The 21181-nt window shown below is 48.0% G+C and overlaps 1 protein-coding gene across 1 annotated transcript in view; it reads left to right on the top strand.

The window, feature by feature from the left end:
* The window catches only part of FXYD6 (FXYD domain containing ion transport regulator 6), a 33139-nt gene extending 15046 nt beyond the window's left edge, over positions 1-18093 (top strand). Inside the window, exons 2-8 of the mRNA XM_061145113.1 lie at positions 13128-13190; positions 13813-13851; positions 13974-14048; positions 14618-14654; positions 15386-15435; positions 15995-16045; positions 17927-18093. Of these exons, the coding sequence (XP_061001096.1) occupies positions 13133-13190; positions 13813-13851; positions 13974-14048; positions 14618-14654; positions 15386-15435; positions 15995-16023 (288 nt within the window). The 5' untranslated portion in view covers positions 13128-13132 and the 3' untranslated portion in view covers positions 16024-16045; positions 17927-18093. The remainder of the gene's footprint in view (positions 1-13127; positions 13191-13812; positions 13852-13973; positions 14049-14617; positions 14655-15385; positions 15436-15994; positions 16046-17926) is intronic.
* The last annotated feature ends 3088 nt before the right edge of the window (positions 18094-21181 follow it).

Genomic DNA, 21181 nt, shown 5'->3' with positions numbered 1-21181 from the left:
TGCCGCATGTGGATGGGCCTGCGGGAAGCATTGTATGGAGGCTTCTACAGTCAAGAAAGCTGCAGCTGTACCTTGCAGCTATGTGAGGAAAGGCGGTTTTGAGCCTTCTGTTGTTGTTTAGTTGTTAAGTCACGTCCGACTCTTTTGTGACCCCGTGGAGGTCCTCTGTCTATGGGATTTCCCAGGCAAGAATACTGGAGTAGGTTGCCCCTTCCTCATCTAGGGGATCTTCTTTTACCACTGAGCCACTAGAGAAGCCCCCTTGAACCTTCCCAAAGGGGCCAAAGATAGAGAAGAATCACCTTGCATTTTACAAAAACAGATGATGAAACTTGGTGATAGCTGATCTCTGGGAGCTTCAAGGTCCAAGAGTATAGGGCACACTGTGGGGGTTTGAGGCCACGGTGTGGTCCCTACCTCCGTTCCAGGCCACTTGTCACATGGGACATGAGGCGAGGGACAGACACTCCCCATCCTGAAAGCAGCTTGGTACAGAGAAGGTGGAGAGGAGTGCTGAGCTCAGTCAGGAGGGACCCCCGAGGAACCCTCGGGAGCGCTTCCAGACAGCAGTCATGTAGGTGATGACTGTCCTTTCGTTTGCATTCTTTTTCTCCTCTACATAAAATCCCAAGAGAGCTTTGAATCAAAGCATCTAAGTTAGAGAGAAGGGCAGCTGCATGTGAGTGGAGGTGATGGTTTGCTTGAGTGTAGAGGACGCCTGGCTGCCCTAACAGGGATGGGGAGTGGGGAGACCAGGGAGGCGGAAGGGGTGCCGGAGAAGATCAACATTCCAGACAACAGACAACATTCCAGCCTGTGTGGCCTGGAGGCATTATGTCGCCCACGTTCTCATAAAAGCACAGTGCACATCAAAGCCAGTCCGGGAGTTGGGCCTCATCCACCAGATTATACTGACCATACACCCAAGCCTCATTTGTGAGCACTTATGATTGAGGACCAAAGATACCATTCATGGAGGGCGTGCATAACCCTTTCATAGAAACAGATGCTAAGGAGGCTTGAAATGGCTGCTGGAGCCAGGCCCCTGACTCCAAAGAGATCAGACTTCTTGCCTTCTATAATATTTTCCTCCCAAACAGTAAGACTTACTAATGTCTTAGGAATGTAAAGCATCCACCTTTTCCCCCATAAATCAGACCAGTTTGTCTGTGATAATTTTTAGTCTCTGCTTTCAGCCGTTAGCCCGGCCTTAGACCATTCATATCTATGCTACAGTGATAAGTGTGTGTGTGTTGCTCAGTCACGTCCAACTCTTTGCGTCCCCATCTACTGTAGCCCGCCAGGCTCCTCTGTCCGTGGGATTTTCCCAGGCAAGAATACTGGAGTGGGTTCATCAGGGGATCTTCCTGACTCAGGGACTGAACCTGGGTCTCCTGCATTGCAGGCAGGTTCTTTACCGACTCACTCACACAGCCCAGCCAGAATAATCAGAAAGGACTGTTCTGATCATCTCTTTGCCTCCTGTTGAGAGAGTGAGGCATTGGCCTCCAGGCCTTCTGAAGACCCTTTGTGGACGTGGTTCCAACAGGCGCCTTCCCAGGAGCCAGCACGGCCCCCTTGACATCTGACCAACCAAAGGCGGTCTTTATCTTTTTGGACAAGCCACACAGCATGTGGGATCATAGTTCCCTAGCCAGAAATCGAACCCGTGCCCCCTGCAGTGGAAGTGCAGAGTTCTAACCGCTGGACCGCCGAAGAATTCCCTCAAGATAATCTTCTAATGCAGAGCCAGGAGCCTGTCAGTGCTTCTCCTCCCTCCTCACTGCCTCGGTCACAGCATTCCTGAGGTGCCTTGTCTTCTTTCCTGGCTCCAGCCAGGCTGCCGGAGTGCTCTCAGGCATTGCCCAGCCTGCTTGTTTCGCTCATGGTACTCCTCTCCTCCAGTCCTGGCCTGCCCGGCGCCCAGTGCCAGCATAATAGAGCCGCAGGCAGGAGCTGGGGGTGTGAGTTCTGGGTAGATGCATTGGCTACATTACTTCTCTGTTGGCACTTCAGACTCCTCAAATAAAGAGCTTTCATCTCAATCATTCTAACTCACTGGCATTCAGTGGTTCTAAGTCCATCTGGTATACCTCACATCATGCTTATATCTATTTATACACAGCAAAATCTTCCTTTTACAGGCTTCTTTGTTCCAAAGATTTGGATACATCATAGGCTAAATCTTGTCCCCTGGCATGCAATAACAGTCCAGGGTAACCAGTTAGCCTAAACAGTGAGCCCAGGTATTCTTAGGGCTTCCCTGGTGACTCAGATGGTTAGGAATCTGCCTGCAATGCAGGAGACCCAGGTTCGATCCCTGGGTCAGGAAGCTTCCCTGGAGAAGAGAATGGCAACCCACTCCAGTATTCTTACCTGGAAAATCCCATGGACAGAGGAGCCTGGTGGGCTACAGTCCATAGGGTCACAAAAGAGTCAGACACGACTGAACGACTAACACTTTCACTTTTCCAGGCATTCTGTGACCCCATAAAGGTCCCCTTCCAGCATGTCCTTTCTAGGGAGGGGGCCTTATCTTTCTTTGGGGATCCTGTCAGGACCCAGGCCTTGGTGTTCCCTCTGGGCACATTTTTGATGGGCTGAACCCTAGGGAATGCAAGCAGGTGGGATGCCAGGGAAGGGAAGCGAGGTCTTGGGGGCTGAGTGAGACAGAGATGAGGATGAGATGAGAATGTTTCCCTGTAATTTGGAGCTTGTGCATTTTAAAGGGAGGTTGTTTCTGAGTTATTTTCACAATAGAACTGGGTATTCTGATCTACCTCACTGCTTCGTGGAATCAAAAATAATATAGCATGATGCTATATCATCAGCTCGCGGCTTCTCTTTCTGAGCAGCTTTTACCCGGCAATTATGTGAAATTATGTGACTCAGTATGGAAAGATAATCACCAGAGAAACTCTTCTGATTGCTGTCTCCTGCACATGCAGAAAAGCAACTGTGCAGACAGCAGAGAGATCAGGGAGGGAAATTAACATGGACAGGCTGTTGCCACCGGAAGTGTCAGCTGTTCACCAGTGTCAAGATAAATGAGAGCGTGGAACGGAGCAGGAAAATGAGTGGAAACTGAATTCTTTCTCTGAAGATGCTTCAGAGGAAGCACAAGGTGGCTGGTTCCGTTTTCCAGATGGGGAGGATGGTCTGAAAGATCTAGAGTTCCAGAGATACCCCACCCCCGTCTAAAAGTGAGGACTTCACCAGATCTCCATTCCAGGGGACCAAGTCCGTAGGCTTTCCCAGGTGGGGGGGTCCATGATCTCACACGTGCAGGTGGCTAATGTGATGTTCCTGAACCCTCTCTCCTAGCTCCATCCAACTCTGCCTTGCTTTTTCATCTTCCAAAGGTCCACCCCCCCACCCTTTCATCTACTGCTTAGACTCTGTGGCCTGGAAATGAGGTTTAGCACCCCTGCCACCTCTCAACCTCCCCCTCCCCTCGGCCAGCCCTGGGCAGCCTCACCTCGTTTCTGGGAGAAAGGAGTGTGTGGTGTGGGACGGAGAGGGGGCATTGTGTGGGAGGGAGAGGAGAAGGAGATAAGAGTTCCTCGGTGCAGCCACAAGAGAAAGACATTCTGTGTCCCTTCAGAGGCTCTGTCTGCGTCCTTGGCCACTTGACTCAGGGGCAGTGCCAGAGGGACCAGCGAGATTTTTAAAAATGGGTGTGGGGGCCAAGAGGTCCCCCGAGGAGGCTTATGCTGAGGTGTGGCTGGTGTAGTCCTGGCCTGGGCAGCAGCTTGAAGGAGGAGAGTTGGTCTCTTTCCAAATCTGTAACAGTATTTCTTTCAGCTCACTGTAACTTGATCAGAAGTGTTTTCTTTAGAATACAAAGACAGGTCTTTACTCTTTAGCCTGGCATGCAAGATCCTCTAGAGGCTGACTCCAGCTCTCTTATCAGAATTCTCACCACCCACACTCTCATGCTTTACACAACTCGATTATTCACTGTTTTGGAAGGTATCTTACTCTCAAAATGGCAAATACTTGGCAAATGGCTGTCACGGCCCCTCCTGTGCTGTGCAGACATCACAGATGGATGAAGGTCCTCACATCTACCTGCCCTCATTCAGAATCCTTCTGAGGAAGCCACTTCAGGTGGTCACTCCTGAATGAAGTACCTTGAGGTGCAACTTGAACTGAACTTGAAACTGAATACTGTTTGTGATCCCTGTTTTCCCATCTCACTGCCTTTGCTCATGCCGTTTCCTCTACCGGAATGCCTCTCCTTTTCTCTTTTCTTACCCCAGTCCCTCAGAGTCCTATACTGCTTTCAAGGTTCAGCTGGAATGTCAGCTCCTCCATGGAAACCTCCGAGGTGCCCTGTTGTAGTCCCTGCTCCCTTTTCTGTGCCTGCCATGCTGGCTACTCCTCGAGTGTAGTCTCCGCCTCTTGTGAAGCTCTCTTCACATTTGCCGAAATATCTTGAGTCCTCTGCTTTCACACACTGCCCCCCTGTCTTGTTCGCCTGTTTATCCCGTGCAGAACCTGGAACTGTATAACTCCGTTTAGGAATTCAGTGTGTATGTGTATGTGTTGGGGTGGGGGGATTTCCTTGAATCTCAGCATCTATGGAGGTAATTGGGTGGAGCTGTGGAGAGGTGGAGCTGTGGAGAGGTGTAGCAGTGACTAGTGGCCTGGGACCCTTGACCTCTGTCCTTCCTCTTCCCTGGAGGGGCCTTGCTTGCCTCATAACCCCTCCGCTGGCTAGAAGCAGTCCCAGCTGCTGCCCCTGTTCAGGGAAGGGAATTAGACAAAAGCTTGAATACTAGAAGGTTGGAATTACTGGGGAATGTTAGATCTGCCCCCCAGAAGGGTGAGATGATAAAGAAAAGCGCGAGTTTACAGCTAGTAGGTCTTCATTAAAGAAAATTCTAAGATGTTCTCCAGGAATAAAGAAAATGGCTTGATGGATGCCTGAGATTCAAAAGGAATCATAAACAAGTGGGTTAGTAAATACATGCCACGAGTTATCTGTCGCAACATAACAGTAGCTTAAAACAACAGATGTTTATTGTCTCGCACAGTTTCTGAGGGTCAGCAGTCAGGAGGAGTGGAGCTGAGTGGTTGTGCTCTGAGCCTTTGATGAGCTTGCGGTCAAACTTGCAGCCAGGGTGATGGTCGGCGAAGGCTGGATGATCAAGCTCGGTTAGTGGTTCATGGGAAGCTTACTTCCTCGTGGGCTTTTGAACCGAGCTCCTCGGTTCAGGCCTCTCCACAAGGATGCCTGAGCATGCTTAAAACATGGCAGGTAACGTTCCCTAGAGCAAGCAATCCTTGAGAGAGAAAGTAAGAAAAGAAAGCTGTGGTGCCTTTTATAATCTGATACTGGAAGTAGCATATCAATTCTGCCCTGTTTTTACTGGTCACCCAGACTAGCCCTGGCGCACTGTGAAAGGAGAATGTACAGAGGTGTGGATGCCAGGAGGTACTGGGGGCTCTCTTGAAGGCTGGCCACCATACACACAGGTGAATCTATAGACAAGTGTTTCTTTCCAAGAAATACAAACACTAATACCTATTTCACAGAATTAAGAACAGAACTTAAATTTTGTACAATAATAGCATATGTGTCAGGAAGGGAGTGTATTTTTCAAGAAGAATATTTTACCTTTTAACTATTATACATTTTGGCTTCCCTGATAGCTCAGTTGGTAAAGAATCTGCCTGCAATGCAGGAGTCCCCGGTTCGATTCTGGATAGGGAAGATCTGCTGGAGAAGGGATAAGCCATCCACTCCAGTATTCTTGGGCTTCCCTGTGGCTCAGCTGGTAAAGAATCCGCCTGCAATGCGGGAGACCTGAGTTGGATCCCTGAGTTGGGAAGATCCCCTGGAGGAGGGTATGGCAACCCACTCCAGTATTCTTGTCTGGAGAATCCCATGGACAGAGGAGCCTGGCGGGCTACATACAGTCATAGAGCTGCAAGGAGTCAGACACGACTGGAGCAGCTGAGCGCACATGCACTCTAGTGGTTAATACCTGGTGCGTTCACTGCCATGGGCCTACATTCGATCCCTGGTGGGGGAACTAAGATCCCACAAGCCATGTGGCACAACCAAAAAAATAAATTAAACCTTTGTGAAATTGAATACTGTATTGGTCTGTTCAGAGGCTAGGTGGCTTATAAACAATAGATGTTTATTTCTCATAGATCTGGAGGCTGGGAAGTCCAAGATCCAGGTGCCAGCAGATTCAGTGTCTGATGATAGACAGACACTTGCTTCCTGGCTGATAGACAGCCATCTCCTCACTGACCCCTCACATGGCAGAGGGGCAAGAGGGTTCTGTGGGATCTCTTTTATAAAAGAGCACTAATCCCATCATAAGGGCTCCCCCACCTCATGATCTAATTACCTTCCAAAGGCCTACCTCCAAATACCATCTCATTGAGAGTTAGGTTTCAACAGATGAATTTTGGGGACACAAACATTCAGTCTATAGAAAATACAAATTGTCAAATTCCAAAGGTAACTACTAAAAGACTAAAAATAACTTGGATAATTTCTTAAGCAGTAGAGGGAGAAAATAAATTAGAAAAAAAATCAAAAGAGAAATACACATAAGAAAAGTGGGGGAAAAACAGGTGGTAGAAATCAGACCAAATATGTCAGTAATCACAATAAAGTTAAATGGAGCAAACTTGACAGTTAATAATCAGGTTGAATTTTTTTTTATCTAGCAGTTTACTGTAAGATGATAAGATACACACAATGCATAAAGAAAAGTAGAAAGTAAAGTTGAATTTAAGAAGGGATTCATTTGTAATCCTAAAAGAGCCAACTAACAGGACAATGTAACAATTTTAAACTTACTATTATAATATTATAAGAAATTTGGGGATAAATTTATAAATCCTTCCTCACAGTGGTAGATTTTAAGGCAACTTTCTCAAATTGGTCACACAGTCAAAATATGAGAAAACATACAGAAATTTCAATAATATGGTTAATTAATTATCTTAGTCTAATGGCATACAGGGGCTTTCCTGGGAGCTCAGACAGTAAAGAATCTGCCTACAATACAGACCTGGGTTCAACTCCTGGGTTGGGAAGATCCCCTGGAGAAGGGAATGGCAACACACTCGAGTATTCTTGTCTGGATAATCTCACAAACAGTGGAGCCTGGTGGGCTACAGTCCATGGGGTCACAAAGAGTCAGACACGACTGAATCAACTTAGCATGCACACACGCAATGCCATATAGAACTTTTTTCCCAACAATAAAAGAATTTGTAATTTAATACATGGAATATAGTTTTTGAAGTGAATAACCATATACTAGATCATAAAGCAAGTCTCAATAAATTTCAGGATGTCTGAATCCTACAGAGCACATTCTCTGACCACAGTGCACTTAAGTTGGAAGTTAGTAACAAAAGTAAATTTAAAATCACTATACATTTGAACATTTAAAAAACATGCTTCTTAATGCACAGGTCAGATAAATTATAGCACAAGTCTAAAATACTAAGAACTAAACAATAATCAAAAAGTCACATTTCAAAGCTTATATTTGGAACAAAAGTGGCACTTAGAAGGTTATAGTCTTAAATGCTAATATTAGAAAACAAGAAAGGCTAAATATTAATGAACTAAACATACAATAAAAGAAGACAAATCTAAAGAGAAAACAGTGGAATAAACCCAAAGAATGTATAAGGGAAGAATTAAGAATAATTTAAAACACCATAAAGAGGATCAACAAAATTAAGAGTTGGTTCTTTGAGAAGACTAATAAAGCAGTTAAATCTCTAGTGAGTCAAATCAAGACAGAAGGGAGTCATCACAACTAAACAAAATTAACAATGTTAAAAAACATAATTCAGATCCAACAAATTAATGATTTCTAATGATAGCTAGAAAATACTACAAACAACGTTAATAAATTTGAATAGAAAAGGGAACATTTCTATAAAAATTATAACTCACTAACTATATTCAGGGAAGATCCCCTGGAGGAGGAAATGGCAACCCACTCCGGTATTCTTGCCTGGGAAATCCCATGGACAGAGGAGCCTGGTGGCCTACAGTCCATCAAAAAAAGGTAGAAATCTTGAGTGTTGTGTGTGTGTGGGTGTGTGTGTCTGTGTGTGTGTGTGTCTGTGTCTGTGTCTGTGTGTGTGTCTGTGTCTCTGTGTGTGTGTCTGTGTGTGTCTATGTGTGTCTCTGTGTGTGTGTCTGTGTCTGTGTGTCTGTGTGGGGGTGTGTGTGTCCGTGTGTCTGTGTGTCCGTGTGTCTGTGTGTGTGTGTCTGTCTGTTTATGTGTATGGGTGTGTGTGTGTCTGTGTCTGTGTGGGTGTGTGTGTGTGTGGGGGTGTGTGTGTGTGTCTGTGTGGGTGTGTGTGCGTGCTCAGTCCCTTCAGTTGTGTCTGATTCTTTTGCAAACCCCCTAGACTGTAGCCCACCATCCTCCTCTGTCTGTGGAATTCTCCAGGCAAGAGCACTGGAGTGGGTTGCCATTTCCTTTTCCAGGGGGTCTTCCTGACCCAGGGATTGAACCCGCGTCTTCTGTGTCCCCTGCATTGGTAGGTAGATCCTTTTACCAGTGCACCATCTGGGAAGCCTAAGAGTGTTGTAACCGTTAACTCATTGAATAGACAAAGAAAATACTAAGTCAGGTGATTTGATAGTTTAGTTTTATCAAACATTCAAAGAACATACTATTTATTTATACCATATTTATTCCAATCTTCTGCAATCTCTTCCAGGGAATAGCAAGAGAGGAAATACTTGTTCTGTTAGGCCAGTACTGCCATGATACCAAAACCAGGCAAGGTCAATACAATAAAATAAAAATTGCAGCCCAATCTCACTCATGCACATAAATGCATTTAAAATACATTGGTTTCATCCCACAAATACAAGGATGATTTAATGTTAGATAATTTTACATTCACTTTACTTAACTGATAGATTAAAGGTTAAAAAACACAGATGTAGAGTGCTCATTCATAGTTAATATAAAACAGAAACATGTTGGAAAACTAGGATTAGAGGGGAGCTTCTAAAATGTTAGAAGAAATCTACTTAAAATCAGTAATGTCTTTTTTTATAACTACATAATATCCCAATGCAGGAGATGCCTGCCGTGCAGGAGGTGCAGTCTCTGGCTCGGGAAGATGCCCTGGAGAAGGAAATGGCAATCCATTCCAGTATTTGTGCCTGGGAAATCCCATGGACAGAGGAGCCTCGTGGGCTACAGTCCATGGGGTTACAAAGAGTGGGACACAACTGAGCGTGTAAGCACGCACACACACACATATATAAATACATTTACCACATTTTCATTATCCAGTCTCAACACACACAGACAAAAGGTAGTCATGTGAGGTGATGGACGTATTAACAAACCTTATGGTGTAATTGTACACCTTAAACTTATACAATGTTATAATGTCACAGTGAAGCTGGGGGAAAATTAAAAATAAACATACAAATTAAAAAATTAGTAGTAAGACTGTATGTGTGTATGTCTTTTATCACTGATTCTATTCTACATTTTCCTATAAGTCCTAGCAGTACAGTATGACAGGAAATATAAATAAATAGTATATTTTTCTAATAGAATAAAAGAAGCAGTCTTGTATCACTTATAGATATGTCCACAAAGAACCCAAAAGAATCTATAGGTAAATTATTAGAATTAGTAAGAGAGTTTAGTAAGATTATTGGATTTAAGATCAATGTATACAAATCAATTATCTTTCTCCATACCAGCAAAAATTAGAAAACACAAGAGATAGTATTTTAAATAACAAAATAATAAGGTACCTAGCAATATATCTAAGAGAAGATGTGCAAGACCTATATGAAATCCTTTATAAAACTTTATTAAAATGCATTGAGGGACTTCCCTGCCAGTCCAGTGGTTAAGACTCTGCACTTCCACTGGGGGCACGGGTTCAATCCCTGGTTAGGGAACTAAAATTCCAATGCCCTGTGGCAGAGCCAAAAAAAAAAAAAGCATTGAAAAGGATCTAAAGAAATGAAAAGACTTATTTATAGATAGGGGACTCAATATCACAAAAATGTTAATTGTCCCCACATTCTATGAAATGAAGTGAAAGTTGGTCAGTCTTGTCTGACTCTTTTCAACTCCATGGACTTCTCTAGGAGAAGTCCATAGAATTCTCTAGGCCAGAATACTGGAGTGGGTAGCCTTTCCCTTCTCCAGGGGATCTTCCCAACCCAGGGACTGAACCCAGGTCTCCCACATTGCAGGCAGATTCTTTACCAGCTGAGCCACAAGGGAATAGATGAATTGTGATTCCAATGAAAATCCCAATCATTCTGAATGAATTTGACAGACTGATTCTAAAATTTATATAAAAGAGCAGAAGACCAAGAATAGCAGAGACATTCCTGAAGGAAGAGGCAAGAGAGGCAGAGAAGAGAGGAGAAAAAGAAGAGAAGGCTTCTCCCACCTCTTGGGAAGATTACCATAAAGTTATAGTAACTGAAACAGTGATCTTGATGCAGGAACAGACAAACTGACCAATAGATCCAAACAGAAAGGCCAGAAACAGACCCACACCTGAACAGAAACCAGATACATGACACTAGTGGCCATGCGCATCGTGAGAGAAGATACTGACAGATGGTGCTATCCAGGACATCTGATTGTCAGGTGGAAAAAGCAAGAATTGGATCCCAACCTCATGCCTTCCATAGACATTCATTCTGGATGGAATACAGACTTAAATGTAAAAGACAAAACTTTAAGATATTTAGAAGAAAACAATTTTTTTTAGGATTTATTTATTTGGCTGCACTGAGGCTTAGTTGTGGCATGAAGGATCTTCAGTTTCAGCATGTGGGACCTTTTAGTTGCCGTGTGTGAAATCTTTAGTTTTGGCCTGCGGGATCTAGTTCCTTGACCAGGATGGAACCTGGCCTCCTGCATAGAGAGTACAGAGTCTTAACTGCTGGACCACCAGGGAAGTCCTGCAAATTCTTTCTGATTCAGGGTGACAAGGAATATCTTTAAACAAGACAGAAAGATCATTGCATTCAGTCACATTGGAATTAAGAAATTGTATTCATTGAGAGACAATAAAAATGTAAAAAGGCAAGTATACTTAATGACAAAACTTTAGTATCCAGAATAATAAGTGAATAATAGTGATGTCAACCCACTGGAAAACTGAGCCGAAGACATGAAAGCCCATCACTGATGAAGAAACAGGCATGGCAAATCAACAATCAGAAGCTAGACTCCATTTTTAAGGAATCCAATTGAGACCATAGTTTATACCTCTAGATTGGCAGAAATTAAGCAGTCTAGTAATAGCAAGTATTGATAAGGATGTGGAGTAATAGGGACAGTCATATGCAGTGGTGGGACTTTAAAGTGGGGATGGTCACTTGGAAAATAGTTTGAAAATTTTCTATAAAGTTGATAACTTATACAACCCAATGACTTAACTCCTAAACTTATCTCTCAAATATAATTTTTCAAACTGAGGAGTGACCCACCAATTTATGGGTCTAGCCATTAATTGGCTTAGCCATTTTTTCTTTTAGAGAAACAGAATAGAAAATATCAGAGGGCATCATCCTTTTTAAGGCTAAGTATTATTTAGCAATATTGTTATTTCTGGTTTACATGTATGTATATTTGTGCCGGGTTGCAATGTAAAAAATATTTCCTGTGGAAGTGGTAGTCAAAAGATTTGAAAAACAGTACTGTTTACCTATGGGAGTAAGGCAAGGGGGATGGGTTGGAGGAAATAGAGACAAATGTAGCAGCGTGTACAAAGTGCCAGTTCCTAAGCTTCTTTATGGGTGTTTCCTTTTACTGTTTCATTATGTGTATTACATGTGTTTTTATACATATGAAATATAATGTGAAATTTAAAAGAAATACAAATATTAAATGAAGTAACATTAAAAGCAAATGACTGTCTTATGAGAAATGCTTCTTGAATTCCAAGTCCAGGGTCACTGCCTTGGTTTGATTGCGGATGGAGCTATTCTGACCTCTGCTGGCCCGGAGGTGAAGGGCCGCTGGGGGCTGCAGGCTGCTGGGCCAGGAGAGGAATGAACCCTCCCAGCACGTGTGGTCCTGGCTGCTAGAGAGCGTGCAGGGGGTCAGACCGCGGCCAGTCTCACCCCACTAAGAAAGAGCAAGCAGCTTTGGTCTTTTTTGGCCTGGGTTTCTTTCCCATTACCTCTCTAGCTCTCTAGTGCCCTCCTTTAAGCCCAGGAGTGAGGCATGTGTAACTGCACCGAAATCCATCCCTAGAGGGACCAGCTGCTCTGCCCTAGGCCTCCATGCAGATGGCCCATCCAGGGACCACTGACCCCAGAGACCAGGGGCTCAAGCAGACGTCTCAGGCACCTGCTGGGGAAGGGGTGGCCGGACATTGATGCTCCGAGAACCTGTCTCCCCGCTCCCTTTGTTTAATCAAACCAGCTTTCAGAGGTTTATGAACTAGAGTCTATGAGAGGAGCTGACTTGGGCACTTTGGAGGTGAGAGGGTGCGGGGGCACCTTGAGGGAGAGCTGTCAGCCCTTCAGGGTTTACTATACAGAGTCCAGGAAACAGCAGGCCTCCCACCCTCACCCCTAGCTAGACACGAGGGGCATTGGTCTCCCTGCCCCCATTTTTAATCTGATAGAACTTCCACCAGTGGGTCTCGGTTGTAGAGGATGAGGGCAGAAGTCCCAGGCATCTCAGTGAGCTAGAGATGGCCACGTCTCTGGGTGGACTAGGGAGGAGGACTCAGATGAGATGATCTCCCCAAACCCCTGGGGTTTTGTGACTTTGGCACCAGAGAGGCAGCCTAGTAAAGGCATTCCTGAGCTGGGTTAGGATCCAGGCTCCGCTGCTTGCTACCATGAGCGTTATTCACCTCCTTTAAGCTCAGGCTCTTCACCTGCAAAACGGGTTATTAGTCACAGCGCCTGCTGGTTGAACTGATTCCATTGTAATTGAATTCAAGCTTGCAGAACCCTCTGTAAGGAGTCTGTCAATAGCAGCTGCTTCGGCTTTCAAACCATCTGAGGGAGAGCTTGGAGTCAGGGTGGGAGTCCAACTGGGGCCCTGGCCGGGCTGAGGGTTAGAGTGGGGAGTCTCCTACCCAGAGAATCCATTCCCTCCCTCTGTCCCCAGACGCCATGGAAGTGGTGCTGCTCCTCCTGTGCGGCCTCCTGGCCCCAGCGGTCCTGGCCAGCGGTGAGTACCCCTCAGGGCCTGGTTCGGCAGGGTGGCAGCCACAGCCCTTTCTCATGGAAGGTCCTGGCCCTGGGGGACACTCGGGGTGGGGGGCTCTGAGAGTCTACATGTCTGATCAGCTTCCCCGCCTTTAGTCTGCACAGAAAGTCCTGGAAGGCAGCAGCTAACTCAGCCCCCAATCCAGCCTGCCCACCTCTCCCCACTGGTTCCTGCCCTCAAGCCCAGCAGGTCCCTGTAGACTCAGCCTGAGTCCTGGGAGCCAGACTTGCACATCAGTCTAGGTTGTGCGAGTCACGTGTCCTTGCTTGGTTTCAGCCTCCCCACCTGTCACAGGAAGAAAATCCCCCTGCCTTTGGGGGATGATGTAAGATTCAGAAGGGGCAGTACGTGCAGCTCCTGTGAACAGACTCTGATCGGGCTCTGAGCTGCACCTGCCTTTGGCCCCCGCAGTGACCCTGGCAGGCTGGCCCACCCTTCCTTGCTTCTCTGAGCATCTCTGCTTCCTGGGCCCTGCTTTCCAGGGATCCCTTTGTGAGGAGTGAAGCCCGTGAGACAAGGTGGGAGACTTGGGAATCAGGATGTGAGCTGTCTTCCTCTTGACCACACCTGTTTGTTTTTCCAGCAGCTGAGCAGGAGAAAGAAAAGGACCCTTTTCATTATGGTGAGTGGTGATGGTAACCCTGGGTAATGGTGAGGGGAGGTACAACCCCATCCAGGGGAGGGACCGACATGCTCTCCCTGGCCCTTCCCCGCTTCTGTCTCTCACTCTTGTTCCTTTTGCAGACTACCAGACCCTGAGAATCGGAGGGTTGGTGTTTGCCGTGGTCCTCTTCTCGGTGGGGATCCTGCTTATCCTCAGTAAGTATGTTTGTTCCTCTGTTCACTCGCTAAGGGCAATGTCTGTGGCTGTGAAGCAGGTGGCATACGGTATAAAAGGCTGGCAGTTCTCTTTCCTGGAGAAGGAAGGAGCCCATCTCTCTTCCTAGTTATCTCCAGGACCTAATACACTGCTGGGCACATAATAGGTGCTCAGTGAAACAGTGAAGCGTGAACAAAATAAGTACTCGATGAAAACAGCACAGATACAAAGGGGCGGGGTGGCTGGATCCATCAGGGCGCGAGTGGGACGCCACAGGGGAGGGGAGACAGGGGCTGTCCTTAGAGGGCTCCGAGGCGTGTCCCCCTGCATTTGTTTCCCCTCGTGAGCCTGGGCTGCTTGCAGCTGTCAGCGCTCATGTGGTCAAGCAGACAGACGCGTTGAACCGTGACATCAGAAGAGCCCTCCTCCAACCAAGGATCGCCACGTACAGCTGCGCAAGGCGTGCACTGTGCAGGATCCCAGGCTCCTAGTCACAGTCCCACAGCCTCAGTGCAGCCCTGCTCTGGCCAAGCCAGACGCTGACCCGGATGGTTTCCTTGCCTTTCAGGTCGCCGATGCAAGTGCAGTTTCAATCAGAAGCCGCGGTAAGGATACCATTGCTGTGGGCACCCGGGGTGACGCTGGGAGGGGACAGGGAGGGGCCCGTGGTGTGTCGCTGGGAGGGGACAGGGAGGGGCCCGTGGTGTGTGACCCCAAATGAATGTATTTCTGGATTCTTGTCTCAGAGACAGGCCATGTGCGTTGGGGTAGGGGTAGAAGTTTTGAGGGTTGCCAGGCAGCCTTGGGGGCAAAGGAGAGGTCAAAACATCAAGGGTCAGCCTGCCCTTCGTTTTCTGATGTATGTGTGGGGTGGGGGAGGGGGAGGAAGGAGATGCTGGATCCTTGTCTGGAGGCCCTTGAGACAGTTGGGCTTGGCCTCAGGGTCTCTCTTGAGGTCTGTCTCCTCACATTTTACAACAGAGCTCTCATGAAGCTCTTTGATTTTTGTGGAAATTTGGGCTTCCTCTCACTCACCCTTTTGCCCCTACATAAGGGCACACTCATTAGTCCCCATGGTAACCCTGGACCTCAGAAGTCCCAAGTCAGTGGCAGGACACACCTCTTCCCAGCATTTACCCCACCTCGGGTGCCAACATCGAAGGGTGCCTGTAAATTCCTCTGACCTCCCCCAACCCCATGAGCCCCATAATGGAGAATGATTTACCATGACCTGGAGGAGATGAATCCCTGGGCCCTGCCCCAGCAAGGAGAGTGGCGATGCTCTCTGGGTTTGCCCCGGAGACCTCTGACAGGCTTGCATCTCATCTGCCTGCAGGGCTCCTGGGGATGAGGAGGCTCAGGTGGAGAACCTCGTCACTGCAAATGGTAAGTGTCAAGACTACCTGCCCAGGTGGGGCAGGGGAAATGGACAAGGGTCCTTGTACAGCTTGGGGTGAAGGATGGTTGCCAGGTGCTGTGGCTGCTTGAGAGCTGGCCGGCCAGGCATGTTTCCAGGTGCCAGAGGGGGGTCCCCAGGTCCTCTGCCCTGTGTCACCCCTCACCTCCACTAGACAGGCTGCTGCTCCTGACGACCGCTGTTTACAGGGGCTCTGCTTAGTGCTGGGCACGGCACAGAGTGCTTCACTTCTCAGTAATGGGCACACCACCCCAGGAGGTAGGCATCACTCTCCACATTTTACAACAGAGGGACTCAAAAAGTTCAGGAATATGCCACGTCCTCTAACAGGTGAATAGCAGACGGGGATCTGCCCAGGTCTGTCTGACTTGCAGTCTGCATGAATCTGGATGAATCTGCTCTGAGGGTCAGGCTCCCCCCAACGTCCGAGACAAGCATAGCTGCTGCAGGGGGGTGGCCCACTGGGGTGAGAAGTTCATTCACTGCCCTCCATACATTCACTGTGCTTGATCCTGGTTCTTTTTCCAGCCACGGAGCCCCAGAAAGCAGAGAACTGAAGTGCAGCCCCCAGGCACAAAGGTAAGATGCTGTCTGCCCGCATCCTCCTGTCACCATCACTGTTCTGACCGGAGTCTGGCTGAGGAGTCATCAGGGAAGAATTGGGCTAGCTTTTGCAGTGTGCACGGCTGCAGAAACTCACGTCTGAAGGGTGACGAGACAGATGGACTAAAACCTCCCCGTACCACACACACACACACACAGAATATGCAGGTGGGAAACAGAGCTTCCTTACAACCCAGCAGTCAAGTTGCTCGGGCGTCATCCTACCTGCCACGTGGGCATGACTTGGGAGGGAATTAACATTCGTGAAATGCTCCTGGTTTCAAAGGAGTATAAAGACAATGGTTTCCGGTGATGATTCAGAAAGTTCCTCAGGCCATCCTTTGAAGTTAACATTTTATTCTGAAACTTTCCAACCTACACAAAAATAGGAAGAATAGTATAAGGCCCCGAATCCCCACCCCCAATGCCATACCAGCATGATCAGTTCTTGACCTTTAGCAGCATTAAGTTACTGTTTAGTATCCATTTCCATTGTTCATTATAGTAATGCAGGAAAGCAATAATCTAAAAGCTTTATGGTTTTCAAATTGCCGCCACATACACAAACTCACTGAAGCCTGCCAGAAAAAGTAAGTAGGACAGGTGGGGTTTAGCCCCATTTTATGGATGGATAAATTGAGGTCAGAGAGAAGAGCCATCCAGATAGTGAGTAGCAGACTGGAACCTGGGCTCAAGGACTTTGTACTGATAGTTGAGGGCTGGATTTCACCACGCCCCTCTGCACCTGCCTGCCTCCCTTTATGGCGTGCCCTGCAACATACTGGGATATAGCAGGGGTCAGTCTTCTATTAGCTCACGCTGCCTGTTTTGTCATACAAATAAGGGATATGTTGTGGTTTAGTTGCTAACTAGTGTCAACTCTTTTCAACCCCGTGGACTGTAGCCCGCCAGGCTCCTTCTGTCCATGGGACTTCTTATCCATGGGATATTAGAATTCTTCCTGGTATTCCCAGGCAAGAATACTGGAGTGGGTTGCCATTTCCTTCTTCAGGAGATCTTCCCAACTCTGGGATCAAACCTGTGTCTCCTCATTAGCAGGCAGGTTGTTTAGCACTGAGCCAGCAGGGAAGCCCCAAATAAAGGATATACTTTATCCTAAATTGTGAGTTGAAAGAAATTTCTGGATGTAGAATGCCGGTACACCAGCTCTTACCGTGATGGTAATAACACGGGGAACCTGTGGAGCATTTGAATTCACTCCTAAGTGCTTTTATATCCTCATGACAGCTCCATGGGTGGGCAGAGTGAGGCTCATTACCTCCATTTTCTAGCTGGGCCCTGGGGAGGTCAAGGATGCCTCAGCTTGACGTGGCTATAGATCGAGTCCAGGTAGCAGGTGTCCCAACTGTGGCTCAGCGTTCTGTCCACGTCACGGCAGCTGGTGGTTCCGAATCTGGGGAGCCGTGTGGGGAGGTGCCACGGAGGGAACCTTGAGCCAACAATTGTCTTTTTAAAAAAAAAAAAAAACAAAAAACTAGAACTTCCTCGGAAACCCTGTTCTCCTGAGTCTTAGGACTGTGAGCAATTCTTTAGGCTGTCCTGATAAAGAAACTCGGGTTTAACTTCCATGTGTTCATCTGCCAGCTTCCATCCCCCTGAGAGAGCCCCTTCCTCTGAGCTCCATGCCCTCCTCCACCTTCTTCTCCTGGTCCTGCTTCTCAGACTCATCCTCCTTGGTTTACTGGGAACAAGGCACTTGGAGTGGGTCTCATCTTAGGAGTTTCCATGGGCAGAGGGGCTGCCCTAAGGAATGGCTGGGAGACGCGTGGATGAAGAGGTTTGAAAGGAAGCCAGGGGTTTGTTTTAATTTGAATTCTCTTCTGCTTCAACCTCCAGAACCTGAAGGCAGCTGCTTGAACCTTTAGATGCAAATGCTGATGCTTAAGAAAACCGGCCACTTCAGCAACAGGTCTTTCCCCAGGAGAAGCCAAGAACTTATGTGTCCCCAGCCCCTCGACACCTGTCCTCAACTTAATAATGCAACCCTGCCTCCCCCACTTGGAGCCTGTGGTCTCGTCCACCTCCTGTGACGTGTGTGTCTGTGTGTGTGTGTCTGATGACTGTGGTCTCTGTGGTTGCTTGTTCGTGGATGATGTTGTATTTTAGTGAACCCAAACCCACTTTCCTGGGCCAGAGCTGAGCCACGTGGCTCTCAGCTCCTCTCTCTCTCCGTGGCCCCATCACCTCCCACTTTTGGGAGGCTGCTTTTTCTCTGACAGACCAGTCCCTTCTCTTGATTTCAGGGTGGACATGGGGGTCTGGTGAGAATCTCCAGTTGGCTTGGGACTTGGGAAGGTTTACATCACTTTCATGATCCTTCTGCATGGCCACTTTTCACTCTTTTTGTAAGAACCTTGCTTCCGTCCTTGTCCCTGGACCAAATCTGTGCTGAGGTCTCTTGGCAGCGGGAGGTTCCAGCAAGGAGCTGATGAGCCCACCTTGCCCTCAGGTGGCTGAACCCCGTCCCTGGTGCCCATATGCCCCGCCTTACCCTGCCCCCGGGGAAATGTGCCCCTTGCATATCTTCTCAGCAATAACCCCCTGGGCTCTGGAACCATACGCCCTTCTCCAGCCTCCCTGCTCCAGAGACTCCCATCTATAGCCAGCTTGGCTGGACCCAGGCTCTCATCCCTGAACTGGGGCTCTGGCAGGTGATGGCTGAATGGATGCAATTGGCTGGAGCCTGTGCTCTGGGGAGGGACAGCATGGAGAAAGAGCAGGGGTCCTCTGCTTCGCTGTCTGCGCCCTGCTGGCCAGGCAGCAGCGCCGGCTCCCGCGCCCTCTGCTAGCCTGGCACCAAGTTAGGGAGCGGGCAGGGCTCCGGGCAGCCCCACTGCAGGGGGAGCAGCAGGAGGTCCCAGGTGGTGAAAAGAGTGGAAAGGCAGACCCCGCCCCTCCCGCCCCTCGTGTTGTCGTGGAAACTGACCAAACCGTGCCGCTGTGAGCAGGACTGCCGTTCTCTGTGTCGTGATCTCTCCTCAACAAGGACAAAAAGGAATAAAATACCACTTGTTTCCTAGTGGCTCTGTGGTGCTTTCCTTTCTGTGCAGAAATCTGCATTTCTGTAGGACCTGTGGTGCTCGAAGGGCTAAAGGGAGGGTGTCCTTGGTCAGAGGGAGGAAGTGACGCCGCAGGGCAGCCAGGTGCTCTTTATTTCAGCTTCCTGACCCCTTAGCTCCTCCCCGCTTCTTCTCTAGCCACCCTTCCTCTCCCCTCCTTTGCCCGTACCCCCTCCTCCTCCTGCTTCCACCCCAGGTCACGGGGTTCGGGCTCCACCCCATAGCCTGACCCGTGCCTCTTACATGTCCTGGAGAGAGGAGAGTCCTGAGGGCTTGCTGGCCTGGAATAAGAGGTTCTAACCTGTCCCTCTGGTCAGTTCTGGAGCCAATACCTAAGAGCTTGACAAAGAGGGGTGTGGGTGAGTTACTTGGGTTATGATCAAAGCCCTTACCCTTTCATCTCTCTCTAAACCCTCATACCCCCTCCTCTGGGAAGCCTTCTTGGACTTAAGGCAGGTAAGTCCCTTCTTCTCTGTGCACATAGTCACACTGGTTCCTGCCTTTGTATCTTCGTGTTTAATACTCTGTGCCTTGGATCCTACTGTAGAGACCAGGTGGATAATGTCCATTTTGGCAGTGACACAAGAGATGGGGCATAGGGCCATGGGGTCACCTAGAGTGTCCTCCCAAAGACATTCCAATTCAGTTTTTAAAAAAGGACTGTTGGCCAAACAAACACAGCTGTTGGGCTGTTTTCCTTGGAGGTCATCCATGTGTGGCCCCCACCTCCAAGTGTTTTGTGTGTCTTTATTGTGAGACCCAGTTCCTAGGGGGCAAGGACTATGTCTCCTTCAGACATAAGAATGCCTGGAACGCTTTACAGTCTCCGAAAATCTTCATAGAGTCTGTCTAGATTCTGTGAGTTGCTTGGAGCTGCAGAATCACAAGGCGCGGGGTCCTGAGGCACTGCAGGGTTCAGCCACGCCCTGGTCACCCCTGGGACATGTGTGATGCCTGTGCTTCTGCTCTGCTTGTACCCTCAGGCCCCCAGGCCCTTGAAAAGACTGAGGCTTATAGTTGAGATCGCACTCAACCCAGAGACGGCGGTGGTTGAAACAGCTCTGGTCACACTTTGTATACATAAGCTCACGACCACCAATCGTGGAACTCTGACTGTGGGTCACGGAGTTTGTAGGCTTTGCGGTGGTTGCAGAGAAAGGCCGAATGAAGATCCTTAGAGGCCCCAGATGCACAAAAGTTGGTGAGGGACTTCCCGGCTGGTCCAGTGGTTAAGAAGCCACCTGTCAATGTAGGGGACATGGGTTTGATCCCTAGCCCAGGAAGATTCCACATGCTGTAGGGGAACTAACTCTGTGCCAGAACTACTAAAGCCTGCATACTCTAGACCCTGAGTCTGCAACAAGAGAAGCCACCACAACGAGAAGCCTGCGCATCGCCGCTGGAGAGGAGCCCCCGCTCACCGCCACTCAAGAAAGCCTTTGAGTGCAGCAACAAAGACCCAGCACCGCCATAAAAAAACAAATAAATAAGATTAATTTTTTTATAAGTTGGCGGTTTTCTCCACACATTCATTATTGAAAAGAAAACATGAAACAATAAAAATCAGTGTAAGAAAGTCCAATGGGGAGGTTCTGATTTTTCTCATAATAATTATGTTAACAATAGAAAATAGTAGTTCTCACCTCTAGCATAAACCATAAGATGGTTCTCTCTACTCTGCCAGACTCTTGAGCACCTACCTATTTTTCCTCCTGGTGATCTGGCATGATCTCTGAGCTAGATATTCACATTTTATGGCCTCTCTGATAAATCTGTGACAGGTCTAGGGCCACATGACTGGCAGATGGAGGAGCTAGGCGTTGGGTGCAGGCTGGCTATCTCCAAAGTTCTTCACAGCACACACATGGCCTGGCTTCCTTCTTCAGGAGGCTGGCATCCAGACGGAGGAAGAGGATTGTCTGGGCTGGTAAGACTGCAGCTGGAGCCTGGCGATCCCTTCGGGGCATCAACTAGCTGAATCCTCTGAGGAGGGTCCTGTGGAAAGTGAGTGGTCTGGAAGCAAGACACAAAG

This window comes from Dama dama, chromosome 1 (assembly GCF_033118175.1).
Source record: "Dama dama isolate Ldn47 chromosome 1, ASM3311817v1, whole genome shotgun sequence".
Classification (NCBI taxonomy): Eukaryota; Metazoa; Chordata; class Mammalia; order Artiodactyla; family Cervidae; genus Dama; species Dama dama.
Note: the sequence above shows the minus strand (reverse complement) of the source record. Positions and strands in the feature narration are given on the sequence as shown.